We start from the raw sequence: 22,275 nt of genomic DNA, 5'->3' as shown, positions 1-22,275 counted from the left end.
GTACATTGGGTCTTTTGTGTTCATCATGTGAAAAGATTTTTGAGGGGAAGAACCACAAGCAACATAACTTTCCAGTTTTGGAAATATTGTTTTAAATTTATTGCACCAATGTGTAAGACTATGTTGTAGTGTGTGTGTTTTTGAGGCCTTGTGTGTGATGTCTGTGGGCAAAGTTTGGTTTTTCAGCAAGAGTGAATGGTTTTGATTGTAGAGCTTAATTTTCACCTGAAAATACAATGTTTGGGAAATTGGGTGAGACGTTATGGATTTGTGTTTACTGTTTTGAGAATACAAGTCATAGTTTCAAGAAAAGTGTTTAAGCAATCGAGAAAAACTGTAACATATAGAAGACTAATAGCTCCATTTGTAAAAGGAAGAGTAACAATGAAGGTATAAAGAAATTATTTGGCTTCCTTTGTGAGTCAGATACACTTGTAAGTCAGGCTGTGGGAAATTATAATGGGCATTTTCACCTTGAGTGGACCACTATATAAATAAAATTGAGTTGAATTGAATTTTTAAATCAAATTTCAGTTAGTGAGGGAAATATGGTATATTTATCTAAAATGAAAATACTCAGTAATTTCACACCTCAGATTAGTGAAATGTGCAATTTCAGTAGATCTCAGTGAATTTGCTAACTCATTAAAAAAACAATTTCAGCTTAACCAGATTGCACTGTAAAATGTGGATTTATTTATAAAATACAAAGAAAAAATGCATTACAAGAATACACCTGCAAAACACTGTACTATATATGTAACTGCTGAAGTTGTTTAGGTAAGACATTTCTAGAAAACGGAGTGAAGACAGGATGTGTAAATTCTAAAATTAAGAGAAAAGAAAAGCTGTAAGGGAAAGAGTGAATTCTGATGAGACGTGACGCTAAAATGGTGGCAAGTAAATGATGTGGTGCAGCAGGGATACAGAAGAAAAGTGCATTAGTCTGACTTTCTACATCATTAACTACTACATGTTGCTTCAACTTCCTATGTACCTGTATGTATGTTGTAAGCTAAAGAGCAACCTTGACAGGGAAGAAACACATTACCCCAGCTATATACCAAATGTGTAATGAGAGAGATAAAGGCTTGATACTGATCTATGGTGATATCAATTCTAAATTAACTTGAGCGTGTGTGTCTTCACATAAAAGTATAAGAGAGGCTTGTGTGGTGCAGGTCTAATTGTGTCAGAATTTCTACTGTTAGTTTTTATCTGTTAGTGATGATAGAGAGCAGCCTTACGTAAAGTCTTTTGACACAGCTTCAATGAAATTGGGAGCTGACATGAGAATGGTGAAGGTGCAGATGATGGAGAACAGCGAGAAAGCCACCAGGCATAACCGGTCCACGACTGCGGCTGCAAATTTCCACTCGCTGCAGATTGCCTCCCCCTCGTCCTGCTCTCGGAAGCGATTCGCAATGTACTGCACTTCTTCCAAGATCCGGCAAATTTCGGGAATCTGCTCCAAAAGCAAAGTCCGTGTCTGGTCTGAGTGGATGTCAAGCTGGGAGGTACCACTATGATGATTACCCCCACCTCCACTTCCACTACCGCACACAACCACACCTGAATCAACACTAGGTGGAAACACAGGGTTGTCTGTGCCCATCGAGTGGTAGCTAAAGTATAGGTTCATGTTTCCATTGGTTGTTGTTGCCTGAGTGGATGGCTGCCCTGGTATGGTGCTCATCTGAATGCTGGTGGTGCTAGTGTGGTGAGCAGGAGAATGGGAGTACTTATAAGTTGGAGGACTGCTTGAGCTCACTGGAGTTTTGCTTTCCTCTCCAGGCTTCTTCATGCGGAGGAACCAAGCGCACCAGTTGAGAAGAAAGACTCGGACCTGAAAGAAAGAAATAAGAAAGACAAAGATTTAGCTGGAGGCAAGAAGGTGGAAAGATTTGATTGATATGCTTATTTACACTGGAAAGTGTTCCTTAGACTACCATGACCTGGACGACTGAAAACCTACATAGACAGTTTAATTGACACTTACCAAAAATAGTCTAAGATCTTCTAAAATGACTAAAGCTAGCAACAGAATTGAAAAAACAATTGGTATGATTTTATCCTGAAAATGTGTATTTCTTGCATTTTTTTGGTGGCCTAACAAAAAGGCAAAGCTTCTTAAGAGAATGAGTGCAGGACTAAAAGGAAAAATCAAAAGATAAAAGCAGCATACACCAGAAATGACCTGTTTACAGCCACTCCTAAAATGTTGCCCCAAGTGGTAAAGGTTTTAAGAGAAGTTTTGCAGAGTATAGTTTTAAAAAGTACCTGTAACCTCCTAAGACCCAAACGGTTTCATAACATGCATTTTTAATTTCTCTTTGCTATTTGGGCTGATTGGGACCTGATGAATGTAAAAACAAAGAATTACCTGATTTTTCTTTTTGTTTACCTCATTGAAAAATGAGATCCACATAAGAGGACATTAGTTTTAAATTTTGATAGAACAGTGGCAGTATAATGTCCTCGTAAGTGGATATCAGGCCCTTGTAGAGCAAAATTTATTGATTTTTATGTATTTATTTTTTTACTAAACAAAGAAGGGTCTGTTATTGTTATTGTGCTAATGATACGTACCCTTTTTGTTGCAAGTACTAACCTTTTTCAACTTCCAAAGAGGGGCATATCAAAGCTTGGAAACCACTGTTTTAGAGAGGTGGTTATTGAAATAATACTGTAATTAATATGTCTCTTTTTTCCCCTTAGTGAACTCACCCATTTAGGCATTTTTCCTCCGTGGGGGTCATGGTGGTGGAATTGCAGAACCAGAACAGTTACCACCACCGACAATCCCACAATCATCATGGTGCTAGCAAAATACTGAGCTGAAGAAGAATACGAACAAATAAGTATATTGCAATTTCAATAAAGGACACACAGCTTGTTAGTAGATATTGTAATGTGTTATTAAATTATTTATTTATTTAAATAAATAAGTGAAATGGTCATTTTAAAATTATTATATTAGAAAGCATGATCACTGTCACCAAGTAAGGTAGCTGGTTGATTATTCAGTGAGGAAATTATCCCTGTCAACAAATCTAAGGTCATAACACCCCAGGGGTGGTTAAGAGGATGGCTGACATCTTTTTTGTTAATCTACAATGTAGCCAAAACACATAACACATACGCAGCCTTGGAGGCACTGGAAGACACATAAGGACATAAAAATGCATATCCTTTCCATGTAGGAAAGCATGTTTTTCAAACACATTCTAATGCAGTGATGTCAGCGATTAAGCAGAAAGGTGGGCTAATGAAATTATACGTTTCCGTGTCACAATATAATTGGAATTGTGTGATAACCTCTGATAGTAAATGTCAAAGAGATTTTTTTCTTTTATCTATTATCTCTGATATACAGTATCTGTAGTGTGTAAAACATCTACTCTAAAAGGCGTGTTTGCTCTTGGCTTTGTTTTACATCACTGAGCTGCCAGATGATGCAGGGCAGCAGCCCTATCTGCAGCTTCTCCTCCCTTCTTAAAGTCTGCTGCCTTGTCTTCCCCTGTCTGCATCAGTATGGTCTTATGCAACACAACTGTTTATCTCCTACGCTGAATATAATCTTCACATACTGCATCAGCAAGCAAACACCCACCCCACACTCTTCAGAACCCGCCCACAGCCACAACATATCAGTCCATCTGTGCAAAGAATGTTTTCTGCTACAGACTGCCCTGTGATGTGAGTATGAGGCATAAAGATCTATTTTGACACTCTAACCTATTGTAGCCAACTGTCTCCTGGGTAAATTATTTTTTTCATCCGGCAACTTTCCATGGTTTTCTCTCTGAACAGTAAATTGAGAAAATAAAATCTCCATACTGACCCACTACCCTGACTGCTGCACTTTATACCTTTTCCACCTTTTGGGTAAGTCGTGATATATTATAATTTTCTTACCTATTTATTGCAAAAACAATTACATCAATTGAAAATAAACTAAAAATTGCACACATTTTGGCTCTTGGATATTTGGAAATGGAAATATTAGATTGTGATTTAAATAACATTTCCTAGTGTTGGCATCCATAACCAATTTAGAATCACCAATTAACATCCATGTCTTTAGGAGGACATCAGAGTACAGTCTCTATGCACTACTGTGTAAATCGACATGGTTAACTGATAATCAGCAATTACAACTACTTCTATTAAAGCAGAAGTTTTGGCAGCTTGACTCAACAAATGAAGTGGTATGATGAGACCTTAAAGGAACTCCCCATAAACCTTGCAAAGAAGATTTCTCCACAATTATTTTAGGGACTAATGAAGTCATATAGAAAACCAATCAGTGCTTCAAGCTATTGCTGCTAAATTTTGTTCTAGAAGCCACTGAATCGAGGGGTGTGCATACTTTTTCAAAAGACTGCTTAGGTTCCTGTGAAAACCTTCACATGACTATAATTAATAGTAAAACATTTAAGTTCACCATCCTGTGAAACATACATGTAATATTCAATATCTAGTTTTATCATTTTGTTACCCATGTTAATTGCTTTAATGTTGTTTTTTTAACCAACAATTAAATAATCACCAATAAAAGCATTACGAGGAGCTGAATATTGTCTTACCAATTAGAGGAACTGAGTCTGAAGTGGCAGGCATGATCTCTGCTACCAGTAACATGAACACTGTCAGAGACAGCAGTACCGTTATGCCTGAAAAAGGCAGACACACATTAGATACATTATTTCATTAAACGTCTCTTCTGCTGTTAAATTGTCTTCAAACCAGGTGACAAAAGCTATGAATGTATTTTAGAATATTTATTATCTTATCGACTGTCAAAGGGTTACTGTCTCATTTCTATTTAGTGCAGCCCTGTCTCACGGAATGGCATTTTGAAACAAGCTGGCATTTTCAGGTCCACATGATTATCTTTGCTGCGTTAACAGTGGTGCTTTTATTCATCTGCTAATGAACAGAATTCAACGCAAATGCTTATTCACAGCAATAATGTCAGCATTAGCATAAAGCAAAGACAAATAAATGGGTAAGCAATTGCAGTCTGGTGGGCAGAGATGACCAAAGTAGGGGAGAAAGGTACATTTTTGTCTACATGTATGAATATAATCATGAATCATTGTCCCCCTGCATGAAACTGTGTATCTGTGTCTTTGTGTGCAAGGATGGCCTGATGTGTATGTGATCCTCTGTACCCAGTGAGATCTTTTCTCCAGAGTCAGCAGGGAGCAGAAAGACCAACAGTGCCAGACCAGAGATGAGCACACAGGGGATGAGCAGGTTTAAGCCATAATAAAGAGTCCTGCGGCGCATAGTGACTGTGAACGTCACATCGGGGTAGGGCTCCTTGCAGCAGTCATAATACAGCTCATTACGCTTTGCTGGTACACCTGCGAGACATATTAAGGGGTAAAAAGGTGTCAGTTTAGAGGTCAAAAACACAGCATTATGAAATAAAGGTCCAGTTCTTTCTTCTGCTTGACTGAATATTTTTTTATAAACACTAAAATAAGCCAATGATGCACATTTTTAACTTCATGTATGGCCTTGTTTACAAAAAGGCATTAGTTAAAATGAATAAAATGTAAATAAATACAGGCAAAATATTTGTAGAAGTATAATGTTTTAAATGTTATGGAAAGCCAACTTGTACTTTTTATAGAAGATGTTGGAAACTGATGAATATGATAATAGTATTTTTTTTCTTCTTTCAATTTCTGTATTTCATAAATTTGTAGACTTTAACCAATCAGATTAATGTTATTTTGTCTGGACTGGGATTTAGTTAATCATGTTGGGAAGCGGCTTGCTTTGAAAAAACCAAAAACAAAAGAAAATCAACTTGTGCCTAAATTAAAATTGTGTGACGTTATCATTTATATAACACAATAATCTCAAATCCATTCCACCTGTTTGTTTAGCAGGGAGTTATAATCAGTATAAAGAATTGCTCATACAGTAGTGACTGAAACAGAAGTTGCAAGTTCATGGCTTTAAAATGACAGCCATTTGTTGAGAGCAGTAATTGGCTTTTGAATCTGTTTGCTGACCAGCTGGCCATCTTTTCATCCTGATACCATCTGTTATTGGAATTTGTTTGATCAAAACCAGCTTGATAACTTTCAAGTATAAACTATTAAAATTTATGAATAATTCCACATCTATTTTACAGACAAACAACAGTTCCTGTTGCTGAACCTTACAGTATATTTAAAAGGAACCTTTTGTACACAGTACTAGTTCAACGTATCAAAACAAGTAAGGGTAGATAAAAAATTAAATTAAAACAGTAAAATGACATTAAAAAGCAGTGACTGAAGTTTATTTTATGTTCAAGTTCATTTCATGGTGACTAAAGAGTGAAAGTATAGCTTTCATGTCCAGATGGCCAGATCTGAACAGTAACTCTTTTTTTGTAAAAAACCCCCCAAAAAACAGAAACAAAAACAAAAAGGATCTTGTATTTATCTTTACCTGTAATTTAAATAGTTTCAAATAAAATGCTCTTTGGAGATTGTGGAAAGTTGCTGTAGCTGCAATGCACTGTGCCATGATCATTGTTTGTATTATATGCCGAGCAAGAGTAAAGGACTGGCACAAAATTTTAAAACCTGCAAATGTTAGTAAATGCTTCAGATTACCCAGCTACATCTCCAAAAGCAGTCATATATATCTGGCATATTCAACACTATAGTTTTATCTTTCTTGTTGGCATAGATATATTTTGATTTTTATAAGGTCAGTAACAGAAATCAACATCACATTGGTCTGGCCATAGTCAGAAAAACTACAAGTTCAAGTACAATTGTATAGCTAAATGATCAGTAACAATAGCAGATTCGTTTCATATGCATAATCATTTTAAGGTGGAATGCAGACAATGTTAGCTTGTCCTCTTGATTAATATCATCAATCAAGGACCTCTGTGTGAGTATGTGTGACTGGCAGGCAGTCACTTGTAGCTTACAATCAACAGTCAGTGGTGAATAAAAGTCAGCGCTGCCTGTTTATGGTTTGCCCAGCATTATACACCTCTAATAGCAATTAATTGATTGTGAAAATGACACAATCAACAATACAGTCAAAATGCACAACTTATTTCAAGTGAGTAACAGAAAACACTTGATATTACCACTGCGTGTGTGAGCGGTACTTCCTATAGGAATTCAGTTTAAATTGATTGCACGGTTTCAATTTCATTTCATTTACAACTCTTGTCACCCGGCTGCCGAAGAGAAATAGCCTTTGTTAGTTTCTATTAATTTGATGGATTGTAGACCTGCAGATGCATTTACCACATCTTGTGTGTGTGTGTGTGTGTGTGTGTGTGTGTGTGTGTGTGTGTGTGTGTGTGTATGTGTGTATGTGTGCGCGCTTGTATGGGGTCATGTCCTCCATTCCCTTTAGGGACTTTAACCTGACGGAACACTAACCCATGGGTACATGTGTCACCTTGGAGACTTAAAGTGCAGTCCCAAAGGGTCCAGACTGCTTTTTGAGGATAAGAGTTGGTTTTAGGGTAAAGGTTATAAATAGATGAAGGGTGGGGGTGAGGCATTCAGTTGTGATTGTTCAGATTAGGTTAATGGGCTCAGGAATGGTTTAGTTTAATGAGTTACCCCCTGAGACAGTGAAACAATGTGTGTCTGCTTGCTTTTGAGTGTGCGTTTGTACTCTGGCATGAACATGGGCATGTTCTAAGGCACCAGGACAGTGTGTGTTCTTGGCCAGCTAGCTGCCTGGCTGTGCCTGAATTAAGTGAACCATCCCTGGGCCAGCTGTCACCACACACATTCACAACCCCCCTCTATTCCCCCAGCCAGCTGGGTGCACCAACTTTGTGTGTGAGTCAGTTTGTGTCTGGAAATTAGTCCACTGGGCTCCGATTAACACCCATACCTGGATTAGAGATGATGTGAGTTCCTTATTTCCATATGGAGACAGAAGCAGTGGAATAGATATGGTAAAAATATTGGTAGGATGAGGGATAAAGTTAGGAGGATGATTTTAAACGGCACTTTGATGGGCAACTTTCCATATTTTTTTGATATGCTTTAACCTTCTGAGTCATCAACCCTAACCCTAACTGTAGGCAAAATGCTGGAGTCATTTCCTAGATGCTTCTGAAAGGCTTGAAGGTATGAACTGAGATAGTTCTTTTTTACTACTTCTGGGGATTTTTTTTTAGCTTTGCTAGCCTACCTGTTGTGATCAGTATTTGAAATTTGCATCACCTGTATTGTACAGAAATGCTGTCAGAAGCAGAATTTGTTGAAGATTTATTTAGTACTGTACTAAATAGAAGCTGCATTATTCACCCCATCTAAAGCCCCCTTCATTGTGGACTGATTGACAATGAGAGTGGCATCTTACAAAGAGGGAAACACAGCTGAAACACCTGCTGTCAAAATGTGTGACACTGATTAGATGTTTCACTTTGTGGAAGATGATATAAAAGGCATAGTTAATGCTGAAACTCCCTGAGAGTCTCGTCAGAGTCTTTCATATTCAGCATCTATGCATGACATTTTGTTTTTGTTCTTACCAACAAGGTCCCATTCCCCATTGGGTATATATGTAGAGACATCGACTTCCATCATCTGGAGATCCAGCAACCAACCATTGTGGGTCCAGGAACCAAATTTCAGGTCACACTTCTGAATATCAAACGGGAACCACCGAACGTCGATGTAGCAGGTACTCTTCAAGATACCTGCAGATAAATTACTTTTAGAAACCAATCAGTTTTTTTAAATGTAAATATTTATTTTTAAAATAACAAAAAGTTACTTCTACATGTCAATTGTTGCTTAAACATAATTTAAATAAATGCTTCTCTGATAGTAAATATCTAGTATATTCCAAGCCATTTATTAGAGACACTGATAACCTTTTAGAATACAAATAAACATCAGCTTTGCGATTCAAAAAATACTGATCTAGAAACAGATCAAGAGCTTTAGTTAGTGTTATATCAAACGTTAGGTGGGGAGTGGGGTGGGGTATTTAAGTTCAGTGGCCATGGCATCTTTGCTGACGCCGGGCAGGCTAGTTTGAGTGATTCTGAAATTGCTGATCTCCTGAGATTTTCACCAGAACAATCTCCAGAGTTTACAAAAATTGCTCAGTGAGCAGCAGTTCTGCAAACAGAAAAGTGCATGTAAAAGACTAAAAGAGAATGGTGAGACTAGTTAAAGCTGACAGAAAGATGATGGTAAGCCTTTTAGAAAGCATAATAAGTGGAAGACCATGACGTGCTCTTCTCCTGTCAGCCAAGAAGACAATGCTGAGGCTAGAGCTAGCTTTTGTTAATAATCCAAGTTGGTGGTAGTGGTATAACAGTAAGGGGAATGTTTTCTCTGCAAACTTGAACTTGTATGTCTGCATGCTATAGTCTGAATATTTTTGCTGACTATATATTTCTTATACCCATAATTTACAGTCTTCCAATGGCTATTGCAGTAAAATAATGCAAGACAGCAATCCGATTCTGGTTTTGTAAACAAGAAAGTGAGTTCAGTGATCTTCATTGGCCTCCCGAGTCACTAGATCTATATCAAGTGGAACAACTTTGGTATGTGGAGGAAGTGGAAACAGTCTCTAATGTTCAGTGACTGTAAAATGACATTATCTTGGGAATCTGAAAACAGATTGTTCACCAGAACAGTGAGGTGAGAATGAGAAGCGTGTTGATGGCAGTGATAACAGTAATGATGATGTTGAGATAATGATGTCCCTAAGATGATGACAATTTGGATTTAGCGTGGTGGGAGTAGTGTGGAATGGTAGTGTAAGAACATAGAAACATCTGGGATGTCTCACCTGGTGGAATGTACTGACAGGCTCCCGAAGCATTGACCAGCACATTTGTATGGAACGTGGCATCAAACCTCTCATCAGCACTATATGGAGACAAGAGTATTTATATGGGACATTTTAACATAAGTATTAAATGGAAGAGAAAAAAAACACAGAAGGAGGCAAATAGAAGTTATTAAGCTGAATCAGAGTCAACTACAAAAGTAAAGATAGCTTAAAAAGGAGCTAGACAAAAAAACATCAAGTGGTGAATGAAGGTGACAGAAGGCAGAGACAAGGGGGATTAGTGTAGATCCAGACAGAGAGTGTTTAATTTTGCTCATCATGTTAAATAAACACAGTCGTCTGTTACCAAGACGTCCTTCAAGCAGACCAGGGATTATGTATTTCGCGTGCTCAAAATCTCTGGAACACAGCAACTGATTAATGTTTCTTTCAGAGAGTAAAAATAACCAGAAGAGTATCTGAGAAGTCAGTGAAGAATACTTTTGCTTTGTTAGGCTGATTTGATTTGATGCTGCATTTATCTATTGAGCTTCTGACAACACACATACTAATAATAAAGTCTTCTACACTGACAGTTTAATATACCAACAACTAACTAACAACTAACAGTCAAATTAAACCATGCCACTGTTAGCTAGTGAGCTACCACTGATTCATATTATGTTGAGATTAGTATGTGACATTAACTTCATTCATTCTAGGTGTCTGACAATTATGGTTACAATGTGGGATAAAATTAAAAATGCCCCAGTCATACAGCTCTACAGACTGGTCAGGACCCATCTGGGAACTGCCTGTTGTGAAGGAAGAATGAGTACTCCCCAGCAGGTTGCAAGTGGATGATGGAGGTTGATGGAGGCAGTCACTAGGAAAGCACTTGCTATTATTACAGGTGCAGAGACTGGTCAATGACCAGTGGAATGACCATGGAAGTGACAGACTTTTGCAGCTAATCTCTCAGTTGTTGTAAAACTCAAGTTTTACTGTCCCTCAGCTAGTCGTTACCAAGTATTTGCAGTCAAACATGAAAAATGACAGGCAACTGTCAGTAATCAAAGCAATCACTATGAGTTTTTGGTGAAGCATATTCTTTGAAGCCAATTTCACTGTGCAAGCAACAGTGACCTCTATTCATTGTTGTAAAAGTAAGCATGTGAAAAATATAAAAAATGTAGCTTTTAATAAATTCTAAACTGAAACTGGAATGTCTGAAATTGTGTAATTTGGTTTAGGACCAAATAATTTCTGGTTTTGTTATAATTCAGACCCGCTGAAGTAGGGATTAGCTTGAAAAATCTGCGGACTATTCCAGTGGTTATCAAAACACATCTTGATTGAAATATACTTGTCAGATGTCAAAACTTGTCAATGAGGCTACAGGGGAGGTCATCAAATGGAAAGAACTAAACTAAATTGCCAAGCATCTGAGTATGTTAGCACGGTCATCATGAGCAATTAGCATATAATTTTATCATTTAGCTCAAAGCCTGCTGTGTATAACTATACCCTATCACGGTTGTAAACACTTTTGAGTTTTGTTTATGCTGGATAATGAGATGGAAAAGAAGGGGAAAAACTACCAAATGGACAAAGCATATGGACTGAAAACAGCCTCCTTGCAAAAGTAATGAACCGCTAAATGGCATACAATTATACCTATTTATCCATGTATTCATAACAAGTATAATATTTAATTCACATATTTCAGTATGCTGTGACCTCTTAAAAAGGAAAACTGAATGAGGTACACTGGCAACTCAATATATCTCATTTTAAAGGATGAATGAATGTTAATGCAACTCAGACAACAGTTCGAACCGCACCATCATCTGTTATTTTCCATTAGTAGATATTTACTGCTTGTAGCATGAGACTATATGCAACTGGAGAGTGAGGGACATTTAAACAACATTTAAATTCTTCTGACAAGGTTTTTGCTTAGCAGGTAGAGCATAGATTTGTTGGGACTGAATCCAGAAGACGTATGACAGGACAAAGCTTTAATGGATGTAGATTTATAATGCTACATCCATAATTTAAATCTAATCATTTATTTCACTTAAAGGGTGGAAGACAGAGACTGTGAGAATATTTCGGAGTAGCTCTCATCCATTGCCTAGAATAAATGATCTTAGCATTTAGCCTTGTAATGGTATCCGGAATACATCTACCTCACATGGACAGATTAAAGCATTAACAATTGAAATAAAAACATTTCATTTTTCATTTACCAAACCCGCTCTCAAAACACCAATATAAATGTTTAATATGAAAGACAATGACTTGAATAATGTACAGCACACACAGACCCAGGCATTAATGAATTCTTGATATATAACTTTAACTGCTTTTAATTAGATCACATATTAATAAAAGATCACATGGAAACTACATGGCCAATACGTCTTAAATCCCAATTGACTTTTTATTGAGTTTTTTCTTAATGGAATTCTTCAAAAACTTTACTTTATAGCAATAAATAATTCCAAAAGTGTAATATCCCAGTATTAAAAGTGAAAAAGAATGGATAAATCATATATGGAAGTGAAATATTACTTAAATTAAATTGTTCATTACTGCACTGTAACTTTAAATACCTTTCTCACAGAGCAGTACAGAATATGAAGTCCGGTTTCAATAGTCAGTGGAGACATGCAATGAAATAGCCTGGACTGACATATCATTCTTGTCAAACACTGATATAGTTTGTGTCAGCAGTTTATCTTTTAGATAACTAGCTATAATATAAAGAAAGTAATGCTTCTTTACAGATAAATGGGCTATATTATTTACATGAAAAAAGTAGAAAACTTAGTCTTTTTGTATTCCAGCTCTCCAAATGTCTATAAATGATGAAATATTCAAATCCATGTCTTTGACAGAGAGATATTGTCATTGTATTCATCTTTTATTCATGTGAGGAGATTATTGATTTGTTTATGTGCTGACACAAACAAATACAAAATTACAACTGTCCCCACTTTCTGGACCTAGTGTTCAAAAATTCTTGACTAAGTCAAAGTCACTAACTTTCTTTAGAAAAACGAAACATAAAAGGTATCCAGGATACAGAAAGAGGTACATTAAAATGCACATTCTCTGAAATAATGTCAAAGTCAATCCACTGATCTTTGTCCTAAGGTGTTGTTGTATGAACTACCTTATGATCAAACAGTATCTGATATCAAGTCCTGAGCCAGGAAACCTTAATGTCCCACTCAGAGACTGTAATAAGATGAAGTTCTTTGAACTGTTTTTTGTTTCATAGGCATAAAAAAATAATCACCCTTTTTGAGAAGTGCAGCTGCACCAGGTTCACCCTTTTGTTCTCTCAGATAAAAGTCCAACTAAACACCTCTACACCAGTAGAAGGAATATGATCACTGGTATCTTTTCACTTCCAATACTGTCTGCTGCTTCTTCCCCACCAGACAGGTAACATTCTACATTGCCAGTCAGACTTCATAGTCCCAGACATACCTTTAGGGTTGAACATGATTGACCTGGGCCTAGACTTTGTAAATCATAGGGGCAGCAGCCTCACATTGTACAGATGTGAGGTTGCTGATGTGAGGCTGATGGGACCAAAGCAAAGTTGCTTGATCCAGGCTTTACTCTGACCAGGGTCAGATGAAAGGAAGAAGGTCAGGTGAAGTGTCAACCATGGCTGAAGACTTGGAAGAACTTATAGCATTTCTGAATATCCACAATCCAGAACATAATCTACTAGAAATCTGTACTTGCATTAGAGTCCACCACTTGGGAAGGGGCACTGTCATCATCATCACGTTGTCTGTGATAAAATAAATAAATAAGAATTTATTTTTTGCACAAAGGGCTGAATGGTCTGAAGATTGACTTAAGGTCTGTGTATACCATTGTAGCTTATTGTCAGCTGGCCCAACAGTCCTGACTCCCATGGCTTTCATGTTGTGTTTAAGGGGCATAGTAGTAAAGACAGTAAACATTTGTGACAGATCCTGTGGGCAGGTCCTGACTTAAAAGTATCTTAATTTTGAAAAGATCATTTGATGTGATTCCTTCTGGGACTGAAGGATACCAATAATTGACATCTGACAAGTTGGTAAATACATTAGATTGTTCCCTATGCAACCAAAACCTGCAATGCCCATTACCTACTAAACCTTAGCAGTGAAGTGGTAAATCTCTCTGACATGGGGGATAGAGGAGGTTTAATGTCGAGATTTGGTGGGGGTGGAATGAGGGTGGTCCTGTCACTTTGAATTTTTAAAAAAAAAATTGCATGTGCTAAAGCCTTGCCACTGCACTGACCTAGTTTCCCAATAGGGATTAGTAAAACTTCATCTTCTCATAATTTTAATCTCCTCTCATGCTTGCTTTCTTGATTCATAAAAATAAGAGTAAATGATTTTACTCCAGATTTATGTTGAATCCATGAAAAATGTCAGTTACAATCTAGATCTCTGTCAGAGGCATATTGATCATTATCAGTTATCCCTACTGTAAGCTGCTTAATGTTCTGTATCGTCCCTTGTAGACACCCAGAGCTCTTGCTTCCATCCCTCTTTCTCACTCATTCTCTCTCTCATTCAGTCATAGGTAAGCTGTAAATCTGTCACTATCTCTCCCTTATGAAAGAATATTTAATCAACTTAAAGAAGCTGAAACAGAAACATGAGGAGTCAAATCTACCTCTATCTTGTGTCCTGTTGTCTTTTTCCCATCGCAAGTCTACTTCTTCTCTAAGCTAAGAAGCAGTGTATTATTGCAAGGAGTTAAGTGAAGCGTTGATGTCCTGTTTAATATCATCTGCTTTGACAGGTTAATAATGATCCACAATTACATAGCTGTCTGTTTTAGTCACATAAACTGGAGCACTATATAAATACCACTTCAGCGTTTCCTCAAGTAGCCTTGCCTTGCACATTTCTTTGATTAATGTTAAGCAAGTGGACATCCTTAAGTAAGAACTGTCTTCCACTTTGCTGTTTAAACTGTAACGATTACTTACTATGGCCAAAAAATAAATAGATAAATAAAATTTTAAAAAAACTTCCTAAAATTGTCTATGCTGTTGCAACTCCTAAAATATACTACTGTAATTTCCAAAGGAATTTTAAGTGTTTCAAGACACCTACCAAATTCTTCTCTGAAGTGAATATTTTGATTTCACTTTTTATTGACTTTATTTATTTATCTATTTTTCTCAGCAAATGCTTGTAGACAAAATCATGATTGATGTACCCCACAGAGGCACACTGGGTGTTGCTGTTGCTGTTGATTTCATTATGTCACAGCTGTTTTGCAAAAGGGTAAATGTGTTCTGTGTTATTTATTTACTGTGTAGGCAGCTGTCGGTATATGTTATAAAAGTCTAAAATCAGGTTATGTTTGAGGACAACATTGGTGCCACAGAAAAGGTCAAAATGCAAAGGACTCTGGAAAATGATCAAGTCACTCACTGGCAGTAATGTGAGGTGCTTGAATTCTTCTTAAATCTGACCAGATCTAGACGACATTGTGAAAGCAGCCCAAGCGCTTTGTATTTCTTCAATCTAGCCAAGCAGGACAATGAGCACAGGAGCCTCATGTCTAGCCAAATATACTGAAAGAAAAGAGGTTCTGTTCTACTGACCTCTGTATCAAAGAAGCCAGTGAGCCAGTGTTCAAGAGACAGATTATTTCCCCTTTGTGCTATTAAAGCCCCATTCTTTGATAAAGGAAGAAATGAGCTTGTTCAGATGGATGTTTCCAAGAGCCTGTGGTTCATTATTGAATTGAACCTCCTCTACAACCACGGTGGCCGGGCCTAAAACATGGAATTGAGAGAAGAGAAGAATTCTGCAAATAAATAAAGGTAGTACAGAATATAGATTAAATTCTCTCTATTCTTCTGAAGCTTGAAGTATTATTAGTTTTCAAACTAGCCAAAGCATTGGCAGTTTCACCCACTTGGCACAGTCTTTTCAGTAGTCAGAGTCCTATGCTGTTACTGGAAACAGATGCAAAGCCTAAGAGGAGTTATGGTTTATTCCCCACAGAGGGAATTGACTCGATCATTTAATTAAATGACACTATAACCCAGAGTGATATTTCATCTATAGAATCTTTCATTCTGCTGTGTTTTTTTGGTACACAGATACATGGCAATGTAGTGTAGTGTTTCTGTCCATTCACAAAAGAAATTATTTTTTTCTACATAGAAGAAGAATGGAGAAAGAGAGGAAACGTAAAAACCAAAATATATAATGAAATCTAATGAAAAATTAAATGGTAAAAATCAAGTAGAGGAAACTGTTGATTATTCTAGTGGGCAGTATGATGTAATTAACAGCAAAGTGGAGATTTTGTAATGTGGGCTGCCTGTCCTTATCATTTGCTTAAAGTCAGTGCACTTATTAAATACCCATTCTAATTCACTACACTTTACCATGTGAACAATTTTAAATACAAAATGGTGAAATACCAAGAACTGTGTAAGTTGTCATGCCTGTGGACTGCAAATTATATAATGGGTAAATTTAGCAGCTAGTGCCTGAGAAACTATGTTTGAAAAGACATTATGAAATGTTTTACTTAATTTGGTCTGAAATAGTTTGTAAGCTTTTTATATTACTGTTTTAGCTAGTGAATAGATGAATAAGTATCTTAAAATGGTAAAATAAATTGCTCATTACCAAAAATGATAATTGATTTACTGTCATTTAAAAATTGTGTGTTTTACCCTTCAGATTGGCATTTTAGCCAGAAGGTGGCTTGTGCAAGCTCCAAAAACACGATTTCCTTTTCTCAGTCTGTTATGACTGAGAATGAAAAAATATGTATTTAATTGTGTTTGATTTTAAGTTGTGAAAATGTTTTTTGTTTTTTTTGTTTTGTTTTGTTTTTGTTTTTTTTGTTTTTTTGTTTTTTGGGGGTTTTTTTGGGGGGGGGTAAATTAGTCACACCTATATAAATGTTAAGAGAATTTCCTTTAAACATCTACAATCAGTTGCTATGATCATAAGGCTCAGACTTTAGACTTTGTGGGAACCCAAGAAAAGTGAACTAATGGATACATGTGGTGGATGATTAAAAATGGCATACATTGATTAGATGTTGATTTTATATAATTTTACTGCTTAAATAATAAATTAATTGAAATTGTGGGAAACTTCACTAATTGTAAAAGTAAGCATTTCTTTCAGAGTATTTCTTTGCTTTATTTGTTTTTTGACATGTTATAAAAATATGTTTAAACTTCCTTATAATCACCGTATGTTAAAATTAAAGTAAAGAAGTTTTTTTTTTTTTCTGTTTCCGGTTGAAATATTTCAAAGCCATTTGAGCAAGGCATGTTCTTCTAATGGTATTAGAAGATCTATATATTAACTTATAGTTCATTGGAAGCCAATGAAGTGATCCAATGACTAGCCTGATAAGACCAACTCAAAAAGATGAGAATGTAACATACCTGTTGTAGAGAAGAATATCTGGGACCCACACTAGATTTGAAGGGAAACGGAGATTCTGAACCCCAGGGTAACTGTCTGGGTTCCATGAGAGGTAAATGTCTGTCCAATGCTGAAACAAAGTGTCAAATTAGAAAAAAAAAATAAGGCAATGGAAAAGTGGAGGGTCGACACAAGTGACATGTGAAGGATATTTATTGATTTTTTTTTAAAACATTTTCCCCACCCTATATATTCTTGGTACAGTGGTATATATATCACATCACTGGTGTTTCATGACATTATTGCTTTACCTTTGAATGACCAAAAGTATCAGAAACTGCAGTAGGAAGAAATCCACTGATAAGCTGAAATTTCCATCTGCTTTATGTGCATTGATATTAATTTCTGCTTTCACATGGTATTTGAATCCTCATCTCAACTGATCTGAAAAGTTTTGTGACTAACCAAGGATACTTATTGTAGTTAGATTTTCTATAGCAGATCCTAGAGGATGATGATGTACAGGATTCTACTTTCCACTCAAAAAATTTGAATATAATATTCATAATGCTTGCTATAGATTTTTTTCTTTGTCAAATGACAGTAAAACTACCACCAGATTTTTAGGTGCTTGTAGTAAAGTGTAGCTGTATTAGATACTCCTCTGTTTGAGGATAAGAAGCGATTTAAGTCCTTAACAAGAGGACAGCTTCAACCCATTAGAAGTCAAATATTTCCTCTTCATACAGGCTAATACAGCTGTTGGCTCTTACACTTTGTCTCTAACTCTGATAATGAAGCCTGGCACAGAAACGTTGCCAGGCCAGCAGTTGTTGGCGCTAACCATGTGCAGTCCCATTTGAGCCTAGGCCAATATTCAGCTAACTGAACACAGCATCAAATCTTTTAAAGACACAAAGAGTGAGTGTGCTATGTGTTGCTTCTGTGCTTATTTTCATTACTTATAATGCACAGCGTGATGATATATGATCCACAGTGGTATAAATACTGGCATTCATCCTGGCATCTAAGAGTATGCTAGTAGTATGCTTTTTTTCTAAATCTGTGTGCAAACACACATGTTACCCAGATTAACCACAACATTGAGCATGTCTTTACAATACAAGTCACTGTTTGGAAATCTAGTTGTCAGGGTATTCATGTCGACAGACCATTCACCTAAACATTACATGGCAAGCACATTTACTCACGGCAAAGGTGGTTACAGGATAAAGTGTTTTGCCATATTACAAAAAGGAGTGGCTTGACCACGTGTCTTCAGACTCAATAAAATCCAAAAATTAGTGGGTCACACCCAGTCCATCGAGGTCTTGTCCCACTACTTGCAGCAATCAAAGAATCTGCTGCTAACATCCGAGTGACAGACACTACAGAAAATAGTTTTTCCATGCTCCAATGAGTTGGATGTGTTTTTGCTGCATGAGAGCTATATGGTGTGTATAGAAATATATGGTGGAGGGATTCAATTGCTGAAAGCACAGGGCAAGTTTCTCATGTACCAACAAAAATTCCCAGAGCTAAAGTAGCCACAGTATATTTGGGATCATCTGTTTGTGTGTATGTATATGTGCATGCATGCATTTTTATATAATTTTTTTTCTTCCATTTAAAAGGTTTAGTCCTTGTGACTGTCAACATGTTTCAACACCATCTGTCAGTTAAATATACAATAGAAAATGATTTCAAAGATATTCCATTCATCTCAAATGGGCCTGCTGCATATGTCTGCACTCACGCAGATAATAACTTAATCACTACACTTGTCATCTGTGGGCCTTGGCGGTTTGGTACTTCTTTTCATGTTCATTGGCTGGAAACACACAACTAACAGCCAACAGAACTAATCACAGCTCACTAACTTTGTAGTCTGTCAGGAACAGATGAGGAGGACTGAAGGCTACATAAGGTAACAGCTGTCTAAGAATAGGTATGGTTGCATAACATACATTTAAGACAGCATCACTAATTTGAGACAACTAGGTTCTTGAGAGTATGAAAGGCTGATTTTTTTTTCGAATTCATATATGACACATGAGAGTCAACTGCAAATCCAAAGAGGTAACAGACGTAATTGAAAATGTAGCACTAATCTGATTTTTGTTATTTGCAAGGGTGAATTGATTTTATTTGTACTGCAATGGCCATATTACTATATAAATATTCTACAAAATGTTGGTTTCATAATCAATGGATTATTAACAATAACACCATTTCAGATACACTATTTTTATTTATTTATTTTTTCTTTTATTTTCAGTGCTGAGTATTTCAGTCACATCTGGATGTAGAACAATCATTGACTGATAAACCTGTAATCTCAAACTTGTCCTTTCTTTGACTGTCTAGCTGACTTTGTATGAGCTGGTTAATGTACATCTTAGGTCTCTCTCAAAAATTGCAATGTCTGCAAAGCCCCCTTAAGCCATTGAACCATAGTAGATGCCAGTATTAAAGAGGAGGCTTCCTGAATAATTGATTTATTCAACTTGTAAGCTAGTCAGCAGCCAACTCAACCTGACGGCTGTGACATACTTAATGGGATCTTCTGAGTGTGGCTGTTGTTATAATGAGACTGTTGTACCTACCTGGCTGGTTTGATGTAACACTTTTCCTAGAGCTACTAAACGCTGCAATGCATATTTCTTATGCCATTTACTTCTTATTCTGATATAGAAATTCTACTTAAGTCAAGTGGATAAGAGATAGGAATTCGTTTGACAACAGCATAGCAACCACACACAGGCTCGCCTCTGTCAGTGTGCCCCAGGGGTGGCTGTGGCTACAACGTAGCTTGCCATCACCAGTGTGTGAATGGGTGGATGACTGGATGTGTAAAGCGCTTTGGGGTCCTTAGGGACTAGTAAAGTGCTATATAAATACAGGCCATTTAGTTTTGGTGGACTGTGTTGAAGCAATGCAAAGTTTTTAAAGAAATAGTGAAGGTAGTGCTTGGAAGTATATGCAAACAAAATTACCACAGATACAGTGTGACATTTGCTGCAACTTGCAACCTAAGTCAACAGTCCAATCCATTTTTTCCCTTCACACATACAGTCATGTAAACACAAATGTTTTGACTGGACTGCATAGAGTCCTGTGAAAACAAAGTACACCCTTACTGCTTACATAGGAATTAAAAGACAGGTGCTACTTATCAAATAGATTTGAACAGTTTTAGCAGTTTGCTGGTTCAGAGCATTCAGGCATATTTTAACACATGCAGCCTCCCCAGGAATGGATGTGCCTGTAAATTTACCACAAGGTCAGACCAAGAAATCCTCAGAGAAATTGCAAAAAACCTAAGAGCTGCATCTCAGATGCTACAGACCTCAGTTAATATTTTCAATGTTAAGGACTCTTCTCTCTAAAAAGAACACAGTAGCAGCTTAGGTTTGCCGTTTAAGCCAAATGGCTTTTGTAACAATGCTTTTTGGAAACTTGAGATCAAAGTGGAGATGTGTGACCATAAAGTTCCCAATCCACATTTGGCAAAAAACAAACACAGCATATCAGTACAAGCACCTCATGCCAGCTGTCAAGCACAGTAGTGGAGGGATACTGATTTGGACTTTTGAAATCAAAGGACTTGGACAACTTGCAGTCATGAAATCCACACAACAATCATGAAGTCCAGACAACAACCTGAAATGTGGCAGTGCTTAGGATAGATATGTGGAGTTGTTCTTATGTAGTACCTTTCTAGCCTATTTGAACACTCAAAGCTCTTTATACAGCATGTCTCATTCAAACGCACATTCATACAACCATTTTTTCTACATCTTAGTGTTTTCTGTCTTACATTCATATTCCAATGACCTCATCAAGAGCAGCTCAGCATTCAGTATCTCACTCAAGGATACTCTAGCAGACTGGTGCAACAGGGGATCAAACCTACCAAACTTTTTTTTAGTAGATGACCTGTCCTACCTCCTGACTAACAGCCACCATGGAGGGCTCTGCATTAACGAATATCTACAAACCTCAAATAACTAAAAAAAAAAGGAATATATCAACAATATCAAATTTCTCCCACAATGACATGAGAGACTAATGAAGTCATACAGGAAACAATTACTTCAACTTAGTGCAAGTAATTGCCAAGATGAGTGTCACAGATGGACTTTTTACAGAAATGTACATATTTTGTATTAACCTCCTAGGACCTGGCGTCCACATATGTGGACATCACATTTTGGGTTATTTAGACCAAAATACTCAATTTTGCTCTACATGGGCCTGATATCCACTTACGAGGACATTATACTGCTACTGTTCTATCAAAATTTTAAATGAATATCCTCATATGTGGCTCTTATTTTTCTTAAAAACAAAAATAAGGTAAAAAAAAAAATAAATCTGGTAATTCTTTGTTTTTACATTCATCGGGCCCCAATATGCCCAAATATCAAAGAGAAATTAAAAATGCATGCCATGGAAGAGTTCGGGTCTTAGGAGGTTAAATACTTCTACACCACGACAAAGTAAAAATCTGAACCTTTCACTGTCTACAATGAAGATATTGTGTAGCAGTTATGCTTTGGGCAGTACTTAGCTAGCATGGATTGGTCCACTTACCTCCTTAGGGAACATGGTAAATACAGATCAATAACTTGTTCTGAGTGGTCAAATTTATGATGACATATATCTGTGCTGACGGCAGTAATCCTGGACAAGCTGACAATGAACCTATCCACAAGACACTAGGGGTTTATGGTTCAGTGGTTTGATGTGTATGAAATGGATGTGAGTCACTTCACAGTCACTAGAACTCAACCCAGCTGAACACCTATGGGAGATTTTGGATTGATGTGTTAGACAGACGCTGCCAAGACCATTATCAAAATATAAAGTGGGAGAATATCTTTGGGAATATGGGAATGCTGATAAGTCCAGGAATATCCCAGAGACTGGCATGTAGTGGCCTAAAAACTTAAAAAGTAATGTCTTTCTTTGTCACCTGTCTGTAGGAACGGCACTATTTTTGTATTTCAGTGTGTGACTGTATTAGTTGAGGAGGATGTTGATTTTTCTG

The 22,275-nt window shown here is 36.9% G+C and overlaps 1 protein-coding gene and 1 long non-coding RNA gene across 2 annotated transcripts in view; one reads left to right on the top strand and one right to left on the bottom strand.

The window, feature by feature from the left end:
- Nucleotides 1–688: 688 nt before the first annotated feature.
- LOC116328576 (neuronal acetylcholine receptor subunit alpha-7-like) overlaps nt 689–22,275 on the bottom strand; it is a 38,463-nt gene continuing 16,876 nt past the window's right edge. The window contains exons 4-10 of the mRNA XM_039612994.1: nt 17,243–17,352; nt 9,805–9,884; nt 8,528–8,695; nt 5,178–5,372; nt 4,590–4,676; nt 2,728–2,837; nt 689–1,846 (exon numbers count right to left, since the gene is read on the bottom strand). Coding sequence (XP_039468928.1) covers nt 1,244–1,846; nt 2,728–2,837; nt 4,590–4,676; nt 5,178–5,372; nt 8,528–8,695; nt 9,805–9,884; nt 17,243–17,352 — 1,353 coding nt within the window. The 3' untranslated portion in view covers nt 689–1,243. The remainder of the gene's footprint in view (nt 1,847–2,727; nt 2,838–4,589; nt 4,677–5,177; nt 5,373–8,527; nt 8,696–9,804; nt 9,885–17,242; nt 17,353–22,275) is intronic.
- Nucleotides 3,548–5,260, top strand: LOC120440456. Its single transcript, XR_005613265.1, has 3 exons — nt 3,548–3,699; nt 3,814–3,888; nt 5,147–5,260. It is a non-coding gene; the product is annotated as an uncharacterized LOC120440456 (long non-coding RNA).

The sequence above is a fragment of the Oreochromis aureus genome, linkage group 6 (genome assembly GCF_013358895.1).
Source record: "Oreochromis aureus strain Israel breed Guangdong linkage group 6, ZZ_aureus, whole genome shotgun sequence".
In the NCBI taxonomy this organism is placed as follows: domain Eukaryota; kingdom Metazoa; phylum Chordata; class Actinopteri; order Cichliformes; family Cichlidae; genus Oreochromis; species Oreochromis aureus.
Note: the sequence above shows the minus strand (reverse complement) of the source record. Positions and strands in the feature narration are given on the sequence as shown.